Source organism: Lissotriton vulgaris, chromosome 4_1 (assembly GCF_964263255.1).
Source record: "Lissotriton vulgaris chromosome 4_1, aLisVul1.2, whole genome shotgun sequence".
Classification (NCBI taxonomy): Eukaryota; Metazoa; Chordata; class Amphibia; order Caudata; family Salamandridae; genus Lissotriton; species Lissotriton vulgaris.
In genome coordinates, this window is record NC_141691.1 from 1754238051 (window position 1) to 1754262833 (window position 24783).

Consider the following 24783-nt stretch of genomic DNA (forward strand, 5'->3'; position numbering starts at 1 on the left):
TGATAGAGGGGTGTAATGCCACACGACGCAAGATACTCCGCTATTCCCCCAGAAGCTACGTCCTCTCTCCTATATAAGGTTTGATAGAACTGGCGAAAAAGCGCCCACAATGGCTGTATCAGTGGTTTGCTCAATTGCTTGAGGGTCCCTGATGGATTGGATAGTGGTTAATTGAGTGCATGCCCGCAACCTGAGTGCAAGCATCCTACCACCTTTTGTCCCAGCAGAGGTAAAACTTGTGCCGCAAGTGCAATAAAGCATGCGCCGCCTGTCGAGGTCAAGGTGTATTAACATACGCCTTTTGGTCTCCAACGCCCTCCATATCCTCGGTGCCTCAGTCCTCTTATGGATCGCCTCCAAGCCACTAACCTTCTTCTCCAGTTCAGCACGCTTCTCCTTGCGCAGGCGAGAATATGTTGCTGCAAGCGCTATAAGTTTTCCCTGCACCACCAGTTTTAAGGCTTTCCAGACCGATGCTAGGGGAGTATCTCCCACCTCATTTTCGACAAGGTAGAGAGTAATAGTGTCACGTATCTTCGCAACCACTGATTCAGAGTGAAGCATTGAATTGCGAAGGCGCCAACTAGCCGCTAGAGGTAAGTAGCATGATCTGAGAGGGAGCGCGGCACAATGTCTGCTGCTGACAGATGAGGCAAAAAGGAGGGCGTGGCCAGGAAATGGTCTAAACGCGCATATGTCTTATGGGCTGCCGAATAGTAGGTGTAGTCGCGCTCCTGGGGATGCTGAACACACCATACATCATGCAACCCACCCTCTAGAAGCCACTGCTTTCCCCCCTTGAGACATCGCCCCCGCCTGATGTGACCTCTGCTCTGACCTGTCCACCCCACCTTTCATTACAATATTCAGGTCACCACCCACAAGAATCAGGGCGTCCGGCAACACAAACACCTGCGAGAGGGCTAACTGCAAGAAGGTCTCCTGCTTAACATTTGGGGCGTAAATGGACCCTATCGCGAATTGCATCTCCCCCATTGCAAGCGAACAGCCAAAAATCAATGTCCACCACCTGAGAACTGAACTTTGCAATGCACGCGCGCGCTAAACAGAATGGCCACCCCATGCTTCTTATTCGGACCAGAGGACCAAAACTGGAGCGGGAAGCGCTTGTCTGCCATGTGCCTGACATCTCTAGAGAGGAGTTGTGTCTCCTGCAGTAGGCACACACCACCTTCCGCATTCTCCAGGAGGGAGAGAGTAGCAGCGCGCTTCACTGGACTATTTAGACCCCTAATACCAACGAAAGGAATAGGTAGCCGATGCACATCTCATCACCAAAGGCCCTAATGTACCACATTGTCCCAACAGATCCCTGGATCCTCGCCCAATGCCCCCGAAAGCTGATGCGGAGCCCCCAAAACAACCTCTGACCCCAAACCCAGAGCCAAACCCCCTGCCCCCACCCCAGTCACATGAAAACCTAAACAAACAAAAGGCTCAAGGTTCGCAAAAGAGAAGAAAAAACAGTCTGTTAGACAGGCCCTAATAGCAGGGAAACATGGCACCATCATCCCACTCTCTTAACTCCCGATACAGGACACATCACCGTCCAAGGACATAGGAGATCTACCACACTGCATCGGGGAAACATCCGCCTCCGGCGCCAGCTAGTGCTGTGCCACTGGGCCTCAGGTGACTCCAGACGGGTCAGTGACCAAGGCCACAGAAGCAACTGCTGCCCCTCTCTCCAACAGACTCGTTGATAGGTCCGGTTTTGCCGCGGAAGAGGGCTTCCCGACTTTCTGCCACTCCGCTGAACGCCTGCGCTGCCTGTTAGGCGACCTACCTTTTCTAGGTGTGGAAGCAGGCCGTTCCAGTCCCAAGATGTCGAAGGACGATTCCAAGGAGTGAACACGGACCAGCATGCCCTTGAACTTAAATATGAGCTTGAACGGATGTCCCCACGAGTAGGGAATGCTCTGCTCCCTCAAGTGGTTGGCGATGGGCTTAAATTCCCTGCGCTTGACAAGAGTGGAGGCCGCCAGGTCCTGGATAAGCGCAGGATGGTGGTCACGGAAGAGGAGGGGATTGAAATCACAGGCATTCTGGAGGATCCGCTCCTTGAGCTGAAAATCATGGACACAGACCAATATGTCTGGGGGAGGGGCCCTGGCCCCACACGGCAGACCAACACGGTGGACACGATCCAGTTGAATGTCCTGTACTTCCTCCTCGCCAAGAATCTGGCGGAAAAGAGCTCCCACGTATTCGAAAAGGTCATCCCACTCTCCTTTCCACGGCACCGCCCTAATCCGGATATTGTTCCGCCGGGACATATTCTCCAAATCCTCAACATGTGCCTGAAGATCCAGATTCTGCTCTGTGAGGCGAAGCACGACCTGTTAGAGCTGATGGATATCCTCCGCCGTTCCTAGATCATGCTCCTCAAGAGTCGCCACCCGCTCTCCCACAGCGTCCATATTGCGCCTCATCTCGCGCAGGTCTGATTAAAGTTGTGAGCGGAGCTCTGAAATGTCCTCCTTGATGGCAGAGAACAGCTCCAGCATGAAGGCCTTGGTCGCCGGAGCCTCATTATCGCCGGAGCGCGGGGATTTGGTAGCGGGCGGCGAGGCAGTCTGCCCCGCTCCTGTCTGAGGTACATCCTTCAGGGTTTTATCCTTACGGTTTCTTGCCGTCGCCATCTTGCCCCTTGAGGGGACCCGTGCCCCAGTACGCAGATCCGGGACAGAGGCACAGTCAACGCTCAGGGGCCCAGCCAAGAGTCCACGCGCTCACCCCCAGCCGCAGGCGCCGTTCCGCAACTGATCTACCGGGGGGGCTGAGGGGGGAGAGCCGGCCCCCGTAGCTCTCCCATCAGCAACAGCTTGAGAGTACAGTCCAAGCCTCCTCTGGGACCTGTGGCAGCACTAGCGCAACCGTATCTTACAGAGTGAGAGAATAGCGGCCCAAAGGGCATGCAGTGTTCATGGACCGCAATGCCAGGCTGGCGGAAGAGAACATCTCCCCAAATGAGTACAGCCTCTTGAATTCCTTATCCGGGGGAGGGGTAGGGAGAGTGCCTTGGGAGGTGGAGGCTTGAACCACAAAGCTCTCAGGGGTAGGGTGTTAGGTGAGGAAGTTTGAGTTCCCATGTGCGGGGTAATGGCAGCAGACAATCGTCCTGTTCACAGGAGCCCATGTTGGGTTTGGACCAGGTACCCAAAAGTACATCAGTGATGGCATCACTGAACGGAAGCAAGGGTTCTGACGTGGAGACTCCTAGTTGCAACATCTCCATCAAAGATTAGTCTTGACTGCCACCGTGGGCAACTGAAGGTCAAGGACCTCAACTACCCTAAGTACCACCATTGCATAAGATGCTTCTTCCGCCAAAGTTTAAAATCTTCCGGATCCAGTCTGACGCCTGGGGGAAATTCTAATCATAATGTAAGGAATCTGCAGCTAGAAGAGCCTATAAGATATTCTGAATACCTCTTGATCTATATACATATGCAAAATTCTTATTAACCAGATTAGAACGAAACCCTTTTCAAAAACACCTTGTGTAACTTACTCGACAAAGTGCAGACATGTCTTCATCCATTGGACAGACTGAAAAACACTTGTTACGGATGATACCTTTACTACCAGTATCCAATTATTCTCCACTACAGTATGAGGATACTGACACAGCCTTATCAAGTGGGCCTGTATTTGCACGACATGAACTTGAATAGACCGTAAATAAATATTTAGCAAATTTCTAATAAAATACAAATAGCATTACATCAATTTGTGATCTTACCAGTGCTGGGGTCTTGAATAAGAAATAAACTGAAATATCCTGTTAACTCTCTGTGCAGGTCCAATTTGTGAGATACAACCTGAAACAAAAAAAAGTATGTATAATGTGTATTTATTTAATTTGGAAATTACTAATTTCAGTGCTTCGGATATTTCCACCTGTATGGTGGGGCTTTTTGCACAGTAAATGTGTCAAAGGAGATCTCCTCCTTTGTCTTGTGGTTTAAGAACACAGAAGTAGGTTTTAAATACATCCAGACCTATAGGACAACCTATAAGCATTCTCACATAATCATGAACTTGGGGCAAATATCAAGATTATTTGCAACGGTTTTCAATATTTAAATCTTTAGCTTCATAATTCACAAACAGAAAAAGTGCTCTGGAAATAACCCTAAGGTTTTACTTGTGTGTCGGCAAAATCCCTGCAAAACTAGACCTGGATAGTATTATATATGGGCTCTGGTCCATAGACATCTACGGAATTGCAATATCAGGATGCCATAAATTTTCTGAAGAATAAGAGGTCTAGCACATGCAAAAAGTATTTTTTTTCACAACGTTATTTTTTTGTTGACAGCTGGTACAAGTCTGGTGCTGCTACGAACACCAGCAATATACAGGTATTGACAATAATGCTGATCTCAACATTTTCATTATTACGATCACATCGTTTGTGAAGTAACCGCCTTTGTATATAACTTATTTCAATAAACAATAGTTGTGAGAAGGTGGCCTGATATGCAGTGCTCACTATTCTAGTGAACACTATGTATCAGTCCAGCAACCCTTATTGATGATTGGTTGTAAGTCAACCTTATAGACCAGCTATCCTAGTAGCGTGGATACGAGCAGTCTAAGGCTAAAGACTCGAGAGGGCGTGTTAAGCCAGCTGTTTACCACACATATACCCCTTGAATACCAAGTGAAAGGACACCACACAAGTGTTATGAAAATAAACAGTTATTTATTTAAAGATCACAACAGCCCTGTACTCTTTAGGAGGACAGGGTACTAAGCACAAACCAAAACTCTTACAAAAATACTTAAGTTAGCACAGTATATACAAATGCCCGAGGGGCACGGAAAACCATATACTCTGAAAGTGGAATGCGAAATTCCTAGCAGGTAAGTACAGTACTAATAGCTTTTGGAATCGCTAGGACTTGACTAGGGAATCGTTAGATTACTTCTAGGAGGCCTAGGGGACTCGGGTGCAGTGTGTGCACTCTCACGCGAGATGCGGGACAAAAGTCTATGGTAGCTAGGAATTAGAAAGTTAGTGTTCTCGGGCGAACCCGACCTGGTAGGGAGAAAACGAAAGTAGATTCTGACCCTTGGATAGTGAGGCTATGCTGGGGCACCGAAATGCCGAAGTTACCTAGCCCAGGGGCTGCAGCTGCCTAGGTCTGAAAAGACGTCGGGAATCCTCGTAGACGGACCAGGAGCCGGAAGAAAAGATGCTGGCCGGTGACCAGTGAAGAAAGTTCAGTTGGATCCAAGCCTGGATCTCGAAGATAGATGACACCTGAAAGCAGAGGGGACCAAGTTCGAGACTACTAGCCAGTAGTCAGTGGGCACCAGGAGGGCACCGGATGGTAGCCACCTCGACAAGGTGAGTGGGTGACGCTTGACTCGAAGATCTCACGGACCAGGAGGCGTTGTCGGCGACCAGGATGGAGGATCGAGCTGTCCCACGAAGATGGAAGCTGTCGGCGTCGCTGGACCCAGGATTGGGCAACAAAGCCTTGGCAAATTCAAGCCCACGCGGTGGACCTAAAATGGCGTCTGGAGTGGACCAGGAGGGTCCGGGGTGCCTCTCTTGAAAAAGGAAGCAAGGGCCAGCCTGGAGCAACCAGACCAGCAGTCGTGAAGTCGTTGGGCGTCGTTCAGAAGGCCACAAGCCAGCCGGCTAGTAGCCAAACAACGCGGTGCACAGCAAACAGCAGAAGGGCCCCACGCCGATCGTGGAGATGCAGGGAGGCTGATCTTGGGTGCTGGAGCTGCGCAGGGTCGGGGCTTCTCGGACCCCAAAGCACTCACCAGTGGAGGACACGGTGGGCTTGCAGTAAAGATGTCGTGCAGTCTTGGCGATCGTCGGTCCCTTGAGGTCTCGTCGCACTCACGGTTCTCAGCTTGGCTGTAGAGGTGAGTAGAGGTCAGAGGTGCCAGGGAAGCCGGGTCTCGTCGAGCTGGGTCGTCGGATTCGTGATGAAGGACTTGCAGCAGACCGCAGTGTTCTTTAGGATGGTGCCCGCTTGATGCAGGGTGACTACTCCTTAGCCACAAGGGAGAATCTTGAAGAAGAAATCGTGAAGTCCTTTCGAAGAAAGTGGTATCTTGATTCCAAAGATGATCTACTTTGAACAGGGGGCCCGCTCCTATCTTTATACTAAAAAAGGGGGCTGACCCGGTGACTAGGTCCTGCCTATGGGTGGGACCAGGAGGGGGGTGGTTACACCCCTCTCCCCTGCCGGACTTCCCCAGGCCAGGGGCTGGTGTGCCCCTGGAACTGGTTCTGACTGGCCTATGCGTAGTGAGCACCGGGGTGCCACTCAGCAGTCACCTTCCTGAAAAGCCCTGCCTACCCAGGATACACAAAACCATGTCTGGGACGGTGCTAGCACCGCCCCTGACAGGAAACCCTTTGTCCAGGCTCCCCTCACTGGAAGGACTCCCAGCTGCAGGGGGTCAGACTCGTGTCTGTGGTGGCAGCATCCATTTTGTGGAGCTGAGGCTTCAGTTAACTTTAACCGGGGTTCACAGTTACATACATGTCGTGTCCCTCTAGAAGGGTGGAATGCTAACCCCGTCGCCAGAATTGGCGAGGGGTTAGTATTCCAATTCGTATGACACCTTACTCGACATGTTTTGATAAAGCAATACCAAAGATAGCATTTAACCGCGAGGATTATAATGCACTTAAGAGTATATGGTATGCGATATCATGGAACAGCTATTAGGACTTGATTCCGCAAGCTGCAGACAGGCTCAGCTCATGCCAGAGCACCATCTCACATGATTCCAAGCACTCTGCCTTCAGGATTGTCAAGGCCTGCCATAGGAGTGACTGATAGGAATCTGTGTGTCCATTTTAGGGTTAGGTATAGGTATACTACACCTACAGCAAAGGGTGATTACACGACTTTGCCCCAGCTGTCATGCAGCCAGTTGTGTCAAATTTAGGAGGCCAGCCAGGGGTGGCATAATACATGCTGCAGCCCCTGGCAGCCCTGGGTACACCTATGCCCTGAGTTACAGGGTCTGATAAGGTGGCCCAGTACCAATTGGTAGATGCACCTAGGGTACATGAGGTAATTTAGAAAGAGAACAGCCAGGCTGTGGGTCTGATTGGCAGGCCCACAGCCAGAGAAAGTCGTAAACCAGTGAAACAAAAGCAAAAAAATCTGGGTGATCATAGGATTGCAGACCCTACTCTCCTACAATAGTGACATACAAAACTTGCAGAGAGAACAAATCTTAAATACAGGGGTTCAGGCCATACATTTGAGTGACAAATACAGTCAGCATCTAGGTCATAGTTCAGTACAATCATCCCGGAAATTCCTCGATAGCAGAAATGCGAGGGACAGGTTCCAGATAGGGCCCTCTAGCAAAATGATTTTTTGATTCAATAAAACCTCTAACTAACATGGCAAAGCCTCAAAAATACAAAACCAGTTGCCAAACAGACGCCAACCTCTGATTGAAACACTGTGAGGGCTACATGGTCCCTGACTTTGGGAAGTGGTCACTTGTTTTTTATCCCACTTCACACAAGAACAAGTCAATAGGTCAATCAAAACTATGAACATGTTTTATGAAAATTGGACTAAGACATGCATCAGTTTGTACAGAAGTTCTCTACATGGTGCAAAATAATATGAGAATATGTGCAAATCGAACATAAAAGCATAATACATAATCCTTCGTTGGACAGTTTAAGCACTTAACCAGTATATAAACTCAACCAGTGGAAATGTTGTTGGAATCTACATGTAGGTTTCTTTCTGGCCATGCGACTGCAAGCATTTATCTGGCTCTCTGCATCTCTGTTTGGCTGCCTCCTTCTTCGACAGCCTAGCTGTCTCTCTGTATATGTATTTGTACACGTATGTGCTCGTTTGCATGCGACTGTATCCATTTGTGTCAAATAGTCATTCACTCTTCACAAGTGTACGAGAGAAAAGTTTTCTGTCATTCCCCTTTGGCTGAGATGGACAGGGCCACTTACTGGTGGTCACAGTTCATCAAGGATACTGAAAGAGGAAACCAGGGCATTCTACTTTAATCAGAGGAATAACTACGTTTGAGCACGTACCTTGAGGAGACGGATTGTTGAGATTGTGGCCTTACAACTAGCAGAGCTAGACTTTGCATTAAAGTACACAGAGTGGCATCATTCACGCAGAGGTATTAAAGAAATACATTTTGGGATGTGGGTTGCTCCAAAGCGGACAACGTCCCTTGTAGATAGGTAGGTAGAAGCAATGAATATGGGCGACGTGTAGGGGTGTCACATCTCCTATTCAAGTTTCAGGACCTGATAATGTAGTCCATCTCAGAGATCAGTTGTTAAAGAAAGGTCTGTCATTGTAAGGTGGTTATCTTTTAGTGAACTGTTCACTGGCTCACGACCTAACATTTGAAAGAGAGCACACTCAGATATTCTTATGTCAGGAGTTTTGTGTAGCAGGAACATGAAGGTTTAATTCTATGTAAATGTTTTGTGATGTTTATTAACATGATGTGTTTTACTTGGTTATCTTTTTTCAAAGCAAAACAGTCAGAGGTGCTGAAAAAAGGAAAACGTCTCTAAACATGTTATGAGCATTCCACACTAGACATGGGCTTAGATTACACGCTGTGCTCAATGTATGGGAGAAAGGGATAATTTGGTGTTTTCATTTTCGTGTCTTGTTGAGTTTTTGTGTTTATGACCATGCCAGAACTGCTTTGCAAAAGTAGAAGTAAAGCTGGAGGACAACCAGGGAGCTAAATGTGCAAGCAGCCCAAGTAATTTTATACCCTAGTCGGTCTTAACATGAAGCTATTTATTTTTCTGTTGTGTTCAATACCATGTAACTTTTTAGATTTTGAAGAATAAAGTGGAAAGAAGTAGGCTCAGTTATTGACTTTCTGAGAAGTTCGACTGAGTACAGGATAATGTGTCTCCTGATTGAAGATACTTCAGTGTTTGTCTGATCAGCATCTAGGAAGGGAAAGCCAGCAGTCTACATCTAATGAACAGCTACAAATAGATTATAGAGTTACTAAATCTATGAAGGTATACTACACGTACAACAGTAGAAAGTCAATAGTGTTTGCGGTTCCTCTCGAGGGTAACTCAGAATGTCCATCTCTACATAATTCACTTATGTATTCTTTTAAATCATATCCTTCACATCAAGATATATTTTTCCAAGTGTGTCTAGATCTCTGGCTCTTTTTAGTAACGTGCGGTCGGGGAGAACATGGCGGCCCTGAGCTAAGCGGTCGCTTGCCTCCGGAGGCACCATCGTCCCACACCTAAAAATGCTTCAAAATTGAGACTTGTAAACTTGCAGGATCCCTGTTTCAGGGACCCGCTACGAATTGGGGGAGGTTCGATTCACTCATTAGTTTTAAGAGAATTTGTCGTGGGGTACATGTAAACCTACCACGTTGGACTGCTGCCGCCCTGGAGTTGAGCCCGTAGAGCGGCGGCGCGCGGACTCATCCAAGCAGGTTCTAGAAGAGGCAGAGGCAGCACTGGGAGCCTGTGTGCGCCATTCACGCAGGAGAAAGCTGTGTGTTTGGAGGAGACTGACGGGTGCTTGCCCTTGGGGATCCTCACCTCTGCTCTTCCATGTCTACGGGGGTCCTGGAAGAGGGGGGTGACCCCGGTGCATCTTTTTCACTTAGAGCGCCTGCCGAGGAGGACGGTAAGCTTCTCCTTTCACGCCGCAGAGTCTAGCAGAGCAGCAATCGGTGGGGGAGCAGGGGGGGCCTGTTTGGTGCTGCACAGCGGGGTTTTGTCTGTCAATATTAGAACACAGATAGTAAAGAGTGCTAGGAGAGGCAGGGAGGTGCAGCGAAGGAGGTGACTAAAGGGAAACCCTCCGATAAGAATATTAGGCAGCACCCGGATGGTGAATCGGTCATAAATAATAGCCCAACGAACAGGAAGGAGAGTACCGCCTTGGCCACATAATTTGAAAACAGCTCAACCTGCCAGCTCGGTGAAATTAAGGGCAAGAGCATTAAAACAGGCAGAGTGAAGGGTAAACCTTCAGAGTTAAGAACTAGGATTACCCCATCCTTGTGATCCTACTTTAAAATTCAACCTCAGGTGCTAAACATGGCAAAGCAGAGGCAGACTCTTAAACAAGCATTGGAAATGCAATAGGTCTCGCATTAGAAAAGTTGGAGCTATTGGTCTTGTAAATGTCATAATTTTTTAAGTTATGTTTTTATAATAGCAAATGTATTAATGTTGTCATTGTAAATGCCAATATTTTTTGAATTTGCAAATGTGACACCTATAGCATTATTTAACATTTTTTTGTGACATTTGTAATAAAGCTTGACTCAATCAACTGTACATTCCACGATGGCCATTTTGCGAAAGCTAGTCATTGTTGGCTCCTTGAAGACACTTAAGAATAGATAGGACCATTCATTCTAGTGCCACCTGCGTGCAATAGCCCCACGTTGTGCTGTACATAGGATTTGTCTCATCCACCATAAAAGAAAACAATCACATACCGCAATGAGATGCTTTTTGACAACAACCACCTCATCGCTCTCAAAAAACATGGGAGCAATTTATTAAAAGCTGCAGTACTGTGTGTCTTTAAAATATTCTGAAAGCTCGTCGACATTACATTGAAAAAACCCAGAATGCAATGCACGCGCATTATTGACTTTGGACCCTACTCCGGATCAATGTGAAACTGAAAGAAAGTGTCCCTGTGCTATCTTAATGAGCATTAAAATAAAGATTTACAGGGCTGCTGGTGGTATTGGGGGACGGCATGGGGAGATAAGGTCATTTACAAACAAGATATGGCAATTACATATTAGAAACCGCTGCTTCTGAACAGCCAGTAGGGCTGCGGATAAGAGATATGCTGCATCTTAAAAGGGCCAGGTAAAAGCCATTTGTATACAAGTGAAATATGATTTTTTTTAAACTGCATTTGTGCCTGTTAGGTATGGCTGGGGATGGAGCAGGCACCTAAAAGGCTGGAACAGAATAAATCACGTTTGTGATGTGACAGCCAGAGCAGCTGATGTTGGAACTTTGGAACTGAGTAGAGTTTTAGTGCTGGCTTGAAATGCTGTTTTGAGCAAATTATTTAATCTCTCAGTGCCCACCAAAATCATCCTTGTGTAATGTAACTGGTGCTTATCTAAAGCGCTAAGATACCTTGTGTGAGAGTTCACGGGATATAAAACTGCATAAAAAAATTAGATGTAGGGCTAAATATGAAACAATCACTTATCAAGCATTCACATACAATAAGCAGCGTCTTGCAAACGTCGAGAAAAAGAGAGAATCGGTCAATTGTAAGCAGAATGGTGCTTCTAAATGAAAGCCTAGTAAACCTCAAAACATTCATTTTCTATTAAAAACGCAGAATTTAAAAGCAGCGGTAAAAAGGTCACGGCGAGTGTTGGTTTTGTAGATGGAAAGCAATTCAAGATTAACTATCAACCCAACAGGTGCACGATACACCAGCTAAACACAAGCTTCGCTAAAACAGCGGAAAAATAAACAAGCCGGTACGTTAGAAGGGAGACAAGCTCTTGGCATTGGTGTGGGGAGGGGGGAGGAGAAATGTGACACGCCTGGCGGCCGTGAAAAGTGCGAAATGAAAGCCTTTGATGCAGCAGGGGGCGGAGCATATGCCTTTCAAGTGAAGCTGCTGGCGGCACCATGCTGGGGAAGCAACAGATGGCTGGCTTTCATGTGCACGCGCTTTTTAGGTCAATGCTCTTGCGCATTGAGCTTGCTTTTCACGGGCACAGCATCAAATCGCCCGATGGTTAAGCTCTGGTTAAGCCCCAATATATCTCGCAAGCTCAATGCGCAAGCGCATTGACAGGCGAGACCTAGAAAGACTTCTGGGCAGATTGAGTTGAGATCTTCTTTGGGGGACATGGAAGAGGCACAGGCAGTTGGCACCCCCAAGTCTGTTACACAAGCTGCACCTGTGGCCAAACCTTCAACTCTGGGTTCGGATGAAGGTAATAGCCATGCAGAAATTGCTAGCCCTGTACACGAAACGTAGGGGGTGAGTGGAGGTGGTGAGGGGGATACAATTTCTGCGGCCCATGATAACGAGGGCCCCAGTGTGGCAGGTCTGGAGGTGCTTTTTTCTACCCTTTCAATGGACATTAGAAAGGATTTTTCTGTCTCTGAGGCAAATCAGGGGGAAATCAGGCTCTTCTGTGAGTCTCTGCAGAAAAAAAATGGATCTCCTGAATTCGAGAACTGTCACTTTAGAGAGTTCAGTTGGAGAACTTAGGAACGACTTGGGAGCAGCTGAAGAAGATATACCAGTGCTTAAAAAGGAAGAAGTCGCGCTCAGAGATAGACACGAAATGTTGGAAAATAACTCTTGGCATAATAATCTGCATCTTTTGAATGTTCCTGAGGGAAAGATCTTAAAACATTTATTGTAACTCTCATAATGGAATCAGTCCAGATCGAGGAATCGGAGGAAGACCTAAAGAAAGACATACAGAGGATCCCTTCAGGAAACATCCTAACGGGACAAAGCCAAGAAAAATCTTAAACTTTCTCACATTCTCCTTGAAAGAAAAAATTCTGAACTGTGCTTTAAAACAAAAATCATTGAGACCTAAGGACTTTGCCTTCCAATTTCGCTCGGACCTTGTGCATGCCACTTTGAATCGACAGTGGGAGTTGGGCAGGAAAATGGAAGATTTTAAGAGGCTGGGTGCGGTGGCCCAGCTAAAATTTCCTGCACTTCTAAAAATCATGCTTAATAACAAAATGTACAACTTAAAAACAGTGCAGGAGGCGGATGAGCTTTTGAAAAACTTAACCAAAGTCTCCAAATAGTTTTGCAACAATGACAGGCACACAGCGGGGCATCTGGGAACTTTATACTTCAAGACTTAGGATCCTTTAGAAATTGAGCTTTCTTCTTCGACTAGTTTAAAACACATGGGGTCATTGCACAAGGTATAGACTTTTAGGATTCTTTTTTTGCCTGTTTGAATTTACTTTTAAGAAATAAGTGAGATCTTTGGAAAGGTCAGATGGGTGGAACACTGCATTGGCTCCAATCAAAGTGCTAATATTAGGAGGGTTGCCATCTTGGTAAAAAAGCATGTAAATGCTCGGCTTTTAAGTTCGATGGTAGACCCGGGTAGCAGATGGGCCATCATCATGCTATCCGTCAAAGGGTCTCTATTAACGGTAGTAGGTTATTATGGCCCTAACCAAGATGGCCCATCTACTCTGAAAACTATTTTTGCGAATATCTTGGAATTTCCAGAACCAATCATTCCTGCTGGTGACTTTAATATAGTCCTGAATCCTCAGTTGGACAAGTCACCAAGTAGCAGGGCAATGGGTTATCTACATCTAGGACATTTCTCCAAATGATGATGAAGCAGCACGGACTGAGTGACATTTGGAGGGAAAGGTTGGGTTCCAATTTAGGTGTCTCGTTTTATAACCATAAATACAAACATAAATCATGGATAGATTATATTCTGTTCAGTCATGATCTGAGAAACAAAACGAAGGCTATAGGTTATCTGACCCCCCCCACCTATCAGACCATGCAGTGGTATGGATAGACCTAACGTGGGCAGATAAAGAACTACCAGAGGTGTGGACGTTTGATCGTTTATTACTTTCAGACGATTCAGAAGCCAATTATTTATCTCAGGAGACAGAGTGCTTACTAAATATAAATGTTGGGTCAGCAGAGATCTCAGTAGTGTGGGATGCCTGGAAGGCCTATCTTAGAAGCCTGGTAACCAGTAGGATTTCCTACAAAAACAAGCAATATAGAGAGGAGGTGGAGTGGACTGAGTGTGATATGAAGGTAGAGGAGCCGAACATGAAAGAACTAGTTACTTACCTGTACACTATGGTTCTCCAGTATTATCTTTCATAGATTCACATGCTTGTATCTTCCCCGTCGTCATGGTGGGAGTCTCCCGGTAAATAATAATCATAGCAGTAGAAGAAAAACTGCCTGAAACCATAGAGTAGAGAAACCAGAGGGTAACCTCTCCTCCTCATTATGTGGCCCAAACTACAGCCAATCAGCAACCAGCCCCAGCCTACACCATTCCCAGCAGAGCCACCATACCTCAGATTTCCTACCGCCCAAGAGTGAGCTATACAGGAAAACCAGAGATAAAAGGCGGTCTACCTAAAGGAAACGGGGAGGCGGGCGGGCGCATGTGAATCTATGAAAGATAATACTGGAGAACCATAGTGTACAGGTAAGTAACTAGTTCTTTCTCCAGTATTCAATCTTTCATAGATTCACATGCTTGTATCAGATTAGATAGCAGTTCCTGTAGTTAGAGCGTTTCCAGGCTAGACCCCTTTCCTATCTCGGGGCTGTGTGCCATAAATTGCTTCTATTACAAAAGAACTTTCCACAATACCAAGGCATGATCAATTAAACATGGTCATCATAATTATTTGCGTAAAGAGAAAAGCATCTTATACAGTAAACAGAAATTTGCAGAATACAAGTCATAAACATGTACCTTATTTAAAGAGATGTCGCAGGACTGCCTGTCCCACTGCTGCATCTGCTTTCCATTCCGTGTCCAGACAGTAATGCTTGGTGAATGTATGAGCAGTCGACCAGGTTGCTGCTCTACATATGTCTGGAAGGGGTACTCCTGCCAGCAATGCAGAAGACGTCGCCATTTTCCATGTATCATGGGCACGGACTTTCCTGTCGAGAGGTCTTCCTGCTTTCTCATGACAGAAGCAAATAGCGGAAGCAATCCATCTGGATATGGAGGAACGTGAAAGGGCCAGCCCTTTTCTGACCCCTGAGTAAGCAACGAACAGTTGGTTTGATTTGCGAAAGCTTTTAGTCTTTTCAATGTAAAATTTTAGGCATCTGCCGATGTCCAAAGTATGCAAAGCTTTTTCAGCCGCCGTGGATGGGTTCTTAAAATATGTCAGCAGGATGACAGGTTCATTCATATGAAAATAAGAGGGTATTTTAGGCACAAATTTAGGGTTGGTTCTTAGCATCACCTTATCCGGCTTGAATTGAATGAAGGGATCCAATATAGAAAAAGCTTGTATCTCGCTCACTCTTCTGGCAGACGTGAGCGCCAACAGCAAAGCCACCTTCCATCACAAAAATTGTAATTCTGATTTGTGTATGGGTTCGAAGGGAGCTTTCATCAACTGCGACAATACTGTGTTAAGCTGCCATGAAGGTGGAGGATGCTTGACAGGAGGAAACTTCCTGAACAGCCCTTTCAAGTATTCCTTGATTAGCCTATTAGACCACAAGGAAGGGCATCCTGGTGATCTTCTATACCTGGAAATTGCAGCTAGATGGACTTTTATAGATGAGTGTGCCAGTCCTGATCTGGCTAAATGTAGTAAATACGGAAGGATTTGCTCAGCCGAGGACGTTAAGGGATGCAGTGTCTTAGTCATGCACCAACTACAGAATCGCTTCCATTTTGCTACATATGTCCTGTTGGTAGACAGAGCCACAGAACTTTGCAGTATTTCACGACATTCTGGGGTGATATCTAGGGACCGGAATTCGTGCTCAAAAGGTTCCAAGCAGACAATCTTAGCGAGGTCAGTTGCGGATGAAGTACTTGGCCTCTGTTCATGGAAATCAGATCTCTGGTTATCGGGAGCTGTATTCTCGGTTCTACCGACAACTGCAGAAGCTCCGTATACCAAAACTGCCTCGGCCATGCCGGGGCTATCAGTATTATCTGGCAAGGTTGTGCTCTCATTTTCCTTAGTAGTCTGGGAATTAAGGGAAAAGGAGGGAAGGCATAGGCAAACATCCCTGTCCATCTGAGGTGAAGAGCGTTCCCTCTCGAATCCTGTTGGGGGAACCTGCTGGCATAATGACTGCATTTTTTGTTGCTCAGAGTCGCAAACAGGTCTAGACCTGGTTTGCCCCACACTTTGAAAATCCGGTTCAGCTGGATCTGGTTGATTTCCCACTCGTGGCAAATGTCGGATGACCTGCTTAACAGATCCGCTTTTGTGTTGTCCACTCCCGGAACATGTTCTACTTGCAGCGATATTTTCTGACCCAATAGCCATTTCCATATTCTTTGTGCCAGAATCGACAAGGGTTTTGATCTCGTTCCGCCCTGTTTGCGCAGGTAAAACATTGTTGTTGTGCTGTCTGTCCGCACCAAAACCGATGAACCTTGGATTCTGGGAAGGAAAGCCTGGAGGCCCAGAAAGACTGCTTCCAATTCCAAGAGGTTGATGTGACGTTTCGCCTCTTGAGGAGACCAAAGGCCCTGAATTTCCAGGTCTTGCAGATGAGCCCCCCAACCTCGCAATGAAGCGTCTGACGTCATGACGTAGCTTGGTGATTGTGGTTCGAATGTGAGGCCCTTTGTTAGGTTGCTCCTGATACCCCACCATGACATTGCCCGCTTGATCTGATTTGTCATGACCAGCTTGTCGTCAAAGGAACCCCGGGCTTGGACCCACTGCTTGTCCAGGGCTTCCTGTAACGGTCTCATTTGCAAACGGCAGTTGGGGATCAGCGGAATGCAAGAGGATATCATTCCCAGTAAAGATTTGAATATCCTGATGGAAGTGAACTTTTTTGCTGCTAGGGATGCAGTCAGATTCAAGATCTTCGTTATCCTTTCCTCTGAAGGGTAAGCTTTCAATTCTTGTGTTTTCAAGATTGCTCCTAAGAACTGTAGAACGCAGTCGGGACAAAGGATGACTTTTCCTTGTTTATCCGAAGACCTAGACCTTGGAAGAGATCCATGCACTTTTGTAGAGATCTTCGCGTTGCTTGGAACGATGGTCCTTTTATCAACCAGTCGTCCAAGTATGGGAACACCTGTAGACCTTGTTTTCTTAAGTGCGCCGCTATAGGGGCCATGCATTTCGTGAAAACTCTGGGGGCGGATTTCAGTCCGAAAGGTAAAACTCTGAACTGGTAATGGCGCCCCTCCACCATGAATCGAAGATATTTTTTGTGCTTTTCGTGTATCGGAATGTGGAAGTATGCTTCCAGCAGGTCTAGAGAGACCATGTAGTCTCCTTTGCGAAGCAGTAGCAATATTTCCTGCAAGGATAGCATACGGAAAGAAATCTTTTTTATGTATGTGTTCAGATCTCTGAGGTCCAGCACCGGTCTCCATTTCGATGACTGCTTTTTCCTTATAAGGAAAAAGTGCGAATAAAAACCTGTTCCCCGCTGGTTTGGTGGTACCTCCTCTATTGCTCCTTTCAGAATGAGCGATAAGACCTCTGCTTTGAGAGCCGTTAGGTGTTGATGAACTCTGCAAAGGGGTGGACGATTTGGAGGTTTTTGCGAGAATTCCAGGGTGTGACCCTGTGTAATAATGTCCAATACCCATCTGTCCGATGTTATGGACTGCCAATACGGGAGAAACTGAGAGAGGTAGTGGAACTGGTTGATCTGAAGCGGCAATAGAGGCGCCTGCGGAACATCACTGTCTGCGCCCAGAGTCCTGCTTTCCTCTGGCTGCGGACTTTCTCCTTCCCTGCTGCTGGAAGGAAGTGTTTGAGGACCGATATTGTTGGTTGGAGGGGTACTGACGGTAGCCCTGCTGGTTATACGGTTGGTACCGATTAGATTGATAAGAGGAACGTTGTTGTTGAAAGTGTCCTCTGGATCCTCGACCGCAAAAGGACTGATAACGGCCCTGTTGCAATGATCCCAAGGATCTAGCAGTGTCGGTATCTGCTTTTATCCCCTGCAACGCCTCATCAATCTGTTTTCCAAAGAGACTTTCTCCATCGAATGGCATATCCAATATCTTAGACTGGACTTCCGGCCGAAAAGACGTAGCCTTGAGCCATCCCTGCCTCCGTAGGGTTATCGCCCCGGCCATTTGGCGAAAAGCTATAGATGATATGTCCATTGCCACATCTATGGACTCCGACGCTGCTCTGGCTCCATCTTGAAGAATGGTAGTTGCCTCCTCTTTCTTGTCCTCCGGAAGGTGCGACAGGAAAGGCGCGATGTCCGACCACATCTGTCTATTGAACCGACTCAGCAGAGCCATTGCGTTGGTAGCTTTGATGGAAGCCGCTGCCATCACCGCAAAGCGTTTTCCTATGCCATCCATCTTCTTGCCCTCCTTATCTGGGGGCGCCACGCATGTGGCCATCGGGTTCTTGGAGCGCTTCTGGGCTGCTTGAGTCACCACCGAGTCTGGACAAGGATGTCCAATAAGGCATGCTTAAGCCTTCTCTACAGCGCGATACTTCTTGTCCAGCCTGGGTATGGACGCTGGGACTGAAGCTGGATTCTTCATCAATTTGAGTCCTTCCTCCCAGATATGCTCAATGATAGGAATAGCTCTTACCGACTTCCTGGAGGACTCCTTAAAGTCATAAAGGAAGCAATCGTTTTCCTTGACTGGCATAGAAAGCTTGAACCTTGTAGCCGCTTTCTCCATCAGGTCATGAAAGCTGGCTATATCCGCTGGAGGAGAACTTGATTGAGGCAAGGGTGACGCCGGAGACGTTGGAGCAATATATTGGTTCCATTCGTCTCCCACTTCCTCGTCCTGAGCAATTTCTCCTTCTTCCTCCTCATGATCCGACTCATTCAGGTCATCACGAATTGTAATTACGTTTTGAACCTCCTTCCGAGGAGGGGGAGGTGGTTGAGTTATAGGCGCCTCTTTAACAGGTTGAGAGCTTTTCTCAGAGGCCGCAGGAGCATTATCTTCTGGAAAACGACGATAATAGTTGTCTATCATACTCCTTAAGTCGGATATTAAAGAGATTGGCACCGACATTGACTCATCTCGTGCAGGCGTATCCACTTCCTCCTCATCATCATCATAGTGATAGGCCTGGTGGAAAGACTCATATCTCATTTGGCCCCTGACCGGCCGGTCTGTAAAGGCATAGTCCTCCTGTTGATCTTCCTCATCAGTGTCCTGATGCTTAATATGGAGCTGCGAAGGACTGTACGCCGCTCCAAAAGATCCTTCCTCCTCCGATTCCTGGCCATCTAGAATGGTGGAAGGTAGCAGAGGTGATATCTTTGGCGTTGAAAACTCTCCTTTTCTGCTCGTCAACCCCCCCGTCGACGGAGCAATCCTTTTAACAGAAATGTAAGTGGACGTTATTTTTGTTGGAGAAGACATCTTCAATGATTTATCCGCCGTCGACGGGGTCGTCGACGGGATCGTCGACGGGATGCTCGTCGACGAAGATCTCGCCGTCGACGAAGACTTAACACTCACCGTCGACGGAGTCGTCGTTGTCATCGTCGTCGACGAAGCTGTCGACATCGAGACTGTCGTCGTCGTCGACGGACTGGTCCTGGTCGTCGACGGAACGGTCGTCGTCGCCATCGTCGACGGAACGGTCTTCGCCGCCGTCGTCGACGATCTCGTCGTCGATCTGACTGGATTTTTAACAGATCTCGTTGACGGAAGCGACGACGGAGCCCTCTTTTCTGAGGAAGGCTTGAGAGGAGTTGGAGGGAGGAAGTAGAAGGTTCACCTTCCTTAGATTTTCCTGCTTTTTGACTCACATCTCCCTTTTCCTCAGAGGACCCTCTTAACTTCTTAGAGGAGTGTCCCATGGCTTCTCCTTCAGATTCGGAGTCATGAACCTTCCTTTTCTGAAGCCATATTAGGAGGCGCCCTTCCCTATCCCTCAGAGTTTTGGGAGGGAAGTTCTGGCAGTACTTGCAGTCCTTAGGGATATGCTTGGGGTACAGGCAGTACAAGCATTCCTTGTGAGGATCCTCAGAAAAAAGTCTGCAAGCTCTGAAAAGACTCTTCTTAGAGCTTTCAGACATCGTGACTGAAGTAATTCCAACAAGAAAAAACAGTACCTGAATCCAGCTGACAAAGGTCAAAAGTTCAGTGAAGAGAGAGAAAAAAACTGAGCAGAGCTCAGGGAGACTCCTTCTCACACGAAGGCGGTTAGAAATCTGAGGTATGGTGGCTCTGCTGGGAATGGTGTAGGCTGGGGCTGGTTGCTGATTGGCTGTAGTTTGGGCCACATAATGAGGAGGAGAGGTTACCCTCTGGTTTCTCTACTCTATGGTTTCAGGCAGTTTTTCTTCTACTGCTATGATTATTATTTACCGGGAGACTCCCACCATGACGACGGGGAAGATACAAGCATGTGAATCTATGAAAGATTGAATACTGGAGAATGGGGAGGTCGACGGAGTAAAACACCAGGAACATCAGGCAAAATTGGTAACCCTTAAAGATCAGTTGGAAAGTATTATTCAGATCAGGAGCTCTAAAAGATGGGAGGCTAGTAAGCTTGCCCATTTTGAATACGGGGAGGGGGCCAGCAAACTCCTGGCATGGAATGCCAAGACCGACAGGGCACGAAATTTTAGAAAACAAATTGATATTTAACACAATAATACAGTGGCTGTCACGGATGAAGAGATTGGAGAAGCTTTCTTGGTCTTTTTCCAAGATCTATATAATGAAGACAATGTGGTAGATAGCAATGGGGTTTGGGAGTGGCTAAGTGGGATTATTCTCACTTCTTTAAACTCCTCCCAATGGTTAGAGCGGCAGACCCTGATGCAGAGTTCTGGCCAGAGACCAGGGTTCCATTCCCGCCTCGGCGGGGTCTCGAGCTCAATTTCCTCGGACCTGTTAATTCTCGCCTCGGTGCCTCTTCTAATCACGGGCCCCACGCTGCAACTCTGGGCAATAGCTTGCTTAGCCCCCACACCGGCCCCAATAGCGCTAAGGATGCCTGGCTTCACCCTGAGGGTGCCCAGGAGTGGACACTTCACATGGAAAGCCAGGAGGGGTTCCACAGCGGTATGAGTATCAGCGCCAGGAAGCCGTATAGGCGACACCGCATGGTGACAGTGCGCTCTATAAGTACCATGACATTTACAAAGAGAAAATCTGGAGCTTGATATATCCCAGCAGGAGGTCAGGAAAGCAATCGCCGCTTGTAAAGGTGGCAAGGCTGCAGGGCCAGACGGGCCTCCAGCGGAATTTAATACATTTTGGGAGAAGCTATAATTCCAACTATGACAACTTTGTTCAACAAGATACTAGTTGAAGGTGCTAGATCTGCTTTGTGGGGTAAAGCAACCAGAACATTAATTTTAAAGGCAAGGAAATCACTGGCAGACTGCAGGTCTTATAGACCCATCTCCCTCTTAAACACAGATCATAAGGTCTTCACTAGGATCTTGGCAGATAGATTGGGTGCAGTGGCGGGTGGTATATTGCATTTAGATCAAAAGGGTTTTTTAAGAGGTAGGAATCTTTTCGATCTTACTTATGATTTTATTGGTGCCATTGACCACTAAGGCTTTCGATAGGGTCAACTGGAATTATCTATCGGCAGTGTTGGAAAAGTTCAACTTTGGGGTGAAATTTCGCAGAGTAATCCAGCTTATATACAGAGGCCCTTCAGCAAGACTATTAGTCAATGGTAAATTGACTAACCCCTTTAAGATCACTTGGGGAACCAGGCAGGGCTGCCCCCTCTCTCCTCTCCTATTCGATATGTACATGGAGTCTTTTGCTCAGCGTCCCAGGGATGAGATGGGTATTACACCATTCAAGTTTGGAGCATAGGAGTGGAAAATAACTCTGTATGCGGATGACGTCCTGATCCTTACATCTGACTTAGAGTTGTTGTTCCCTCATGTCATTAGGTTAGCACAAGAGTTTGGCCAAGTGTCTGCCTACAAGGTAAACGCAGAAAAAACAAACATCCTGGTATGGAAGCTGCCGGAGTGTAAACATCGGGGCAAAAGCGATTTGAGATATTTGGGGGTTAGGATTGTCCAAAAAAGACAAAATTTCGGGGACCAACCTAGCAAATGTTTCCAAGGAATGCCAAAGACTGAAATCGTGGGTCCATCCCCCATTTACTATTATAGGCAGAATTAATTTGATTAAAATGGCAATATTGCCAAAAATGACTTTTCTTTTAATTCTATTATTTTATACTTTGAGAAGCAGGCCATTGACACACTGCAGCAATCAATTAATTAATTTTTGTGGGCTTACAAAGCCACGAGAATATCATGGAAGAAACTAAGGCGGAGGAGGGAGAAAATAGGTCTTACACTACTGGATCTCCAGTATTATGCCTGGGCCTTCCAATTAACACAAGAAATCCCCAGATTTGTCAGAGGGGGGAGGGGGGGGGGCATGTTCTCGGCCATGCTGGATGGAGTGGGATTTTCACAGGAGAGGTTCCTTTTTAAGAATGGAGACCAGAAGTTTTTTAAGAAGATCAGACTGAAGGTCCTACTGGATATGGCTCGTACATGGGCCAGAATTAAGCAAAGTGCCAGCTTAAACTATTTTTCAAGTTAGGCTCCTTTTTGGGACTCTCCGGGGGCTCCGGACTGCCTGAAAGATAAACTGGCAGCCCCACTGAATACATCTGGGCTTCTAGTGTAGGGGGGGGGATCTAGCTGCTGAGGGCTCACTCCTGCCCTGGGAGGCGCTTGATGACAAACTAGGAGGGCATGTCCAGGTTTAAATATTTGCAATTGCAGAGTTGGTCCCAGAATTTGAAAAAAACTATAGGTGAAGGAAACATTCCAGAGGAGCAACTGGTATTAAGACCGGTGGGGAGGAAAGAGGTGTCTCTTTTACTTGACCATCGAGGAAGTTATTGATGGGGATTTTAAATTAGCGGAAGAACTGTGGGGTGCTTTTATATCAGATGTAGACTGGGAGGACTTGTGGCAAACTTCTTTCAACACCTTGTTTTCAGTGGTAAAACCAGCTTGGCTCAGGAGGAACCACTATTTCACTACACACAGGGACAATTGATCTCCCTCTAGACGTTCTACAATTACAAAAGGCCCTCCTGCTAGCTGTTAGAAGTGTGATTTGGTGAACGCTTCAGACATTTAAAGATTGCCCAGCTATCTCTGAATTTTGGGAGAGGGTGGGGGCTACCATAGCGGACAACTTGGGGACCCGAGTCCATATTTCTCTGGTCCTGATTATATTTGGTATTACTGGAGAAGTTATAGGTCCATCCAGGGGGTTCTTATTTTACGCAATCCTGCTGGCTAGACGGAAAATTTGTAGGAGATTGGTGGAAACTCTCTGATTGTGCTGGGTCCTGCTTTCTCTCTGCTGGGCCTGCAGCTACAGCCAATAGTTACGATCAACCAGAGGGGAGTGCGACCACCCTTTCCCTTAAAAGGAGGGGTCAGTTACACCTAGTAGGTTTGTTGTTTGTCGGTAGGAGGGCGGCATCTTTGGGGCCCTACCTTGATTGTCTACTTCTCTAGAAATAGAGTAAGGATAGCAACATCCTGCTTTTCTGTTTACTGCGGATGAGGATTAAAAAGAAAAAAAAAAACAAATTTAAGATATACTTTGTCAATCTTTTTAACTCTATCCTGGAGTCTTGATATCCCAGAATGATTATTCCCAAATCGTTGCACTATCCGTCAAAAATAGCATTAACACAAACATAGCGGCCTGCTACACAACCATGCAGTTGGGAGATGTTCTCCCCCATCGCCATATGTTAACTCATACAAAGTAACCTTCCAATAGGTTTGGCTCCTCACACAAGTCACGTCTGTATATTATTCATATCTACAGCACTTTATTACTTGATCTAGGGTGGGGTTAAGGAGTTCTAAATCTAGCACAAAAACCTCAGTGCGCCATGTTACCTCCAGCACTCGTTCAGCCGAGTCTGATGTCTGAACATCAATTCTGATCCTTCTTCCATTAGGCAGATAAACATCTAAGTCCACTTTATGTTCTTGAATCCTGAATGTATCCTGAAAAAAATATAGCATATAGACATTAGTGGTAGGTGTATCCAATATTTCAAATAAATTATTTTCTTGATTAGCCTTAGATATGCATTATACCTTTAGTGACAACCAGATGTTTAGACTGTATAACGTTTAGGCAAAGATACTGACTGTCACAAGCAGAAGCTACATTTGTTTTAAAATGCACCCCACAATATTGTTATTGTCCGATTAGAGACCAAGGTCATAGTTCCCTTTAAGCTGCGTGCATGAACAGGTACCCACAATCCATTGAGCCTGAAGCAGAGCGCCCCACACCGAATTATCAGGCTGCCATTAATGCTTTGGTGAAGCTCATGAAATCACTCCGCTTAGATGAGAGGAAGGCATGCAGTCAATTTGAGAGTGTTTTTTACCGATAGGCTAGGTGCTAGTTTTTTTTCCGCAGATTTATACAGCGCAAACTTAACCCAAAGGTCTTTGACCGCATTACATTAGCATCAGTTACAATACAGAAAATCAAACATTTTTGTGGCACAAGGAGAATAAGTGATTCGTCCAGAATCACCGGACGTTGATCCAGCGCCTATACAATGGCCCGGCTCAGCTCTGGCCAGAAGACACGCTCTATCCTGCCAGGGGACGGAGATGTTCATCCTACACCACCCGCTAGCTAGCAATGTTTCTGTATCTGGAGGTGCCTGCTGCCCAGTCACTGTGTGCAACAGAAGTGTCCGAGAGCAGCCTATGCTTTTATGTGGATAGACCGTGACAAGCTGCAGTACAGATGAAGTGCTGTTAAAAACGTATTTTTTTATTTCAAGGGACCATTCAAATGAACGTGAACACCTGCAGTGGAGTGAGGGCCTAGATCAGCAGGGGAGGGCGAAACCCTAAAAATCAGTAAGGTAAATTTGGTATTCAGTCGGTTCATTCCTTCATGAGTTTGTCCCTTCTACTCGAACCCTTCGCCACCTCCATCTCACAGAGCAGGAAGGGACCTTGCAATTGGATGGTCCACAATTCTGCGGTGCACGGAAGAGACTACCAGCTACTCCTCTTC

At 46.7% G+C, this 24783-nt stretch overlaps 1 protein-coding gene across 1 annotated transcript in view; it reads right to left on the minus strand.

Annotated features, from left to right (window-relative positions):
* The window catches only part of SNX31 (sorting nexin 31), a 250558-nt gene that overhangs the window by 119682 nt on the left and 106093 nt on the right, over window positions 1–24783 (minus strand). The window contains exons 5-6 of the mRNA XM_086966061.1: window positions 23634–23744; window positions 3767–3845 (exon numbers count right to left, since the gene is read on the minus strand). Coding sequence (XP_086822187.1) covers window positions 3767–3845; window positions 23634–23744 — 190 coding nt within the window. The remainder of the gene's footprint in view (window positions 1–3766; window positions 3846–23633; window positions 23745–24783) is intronic.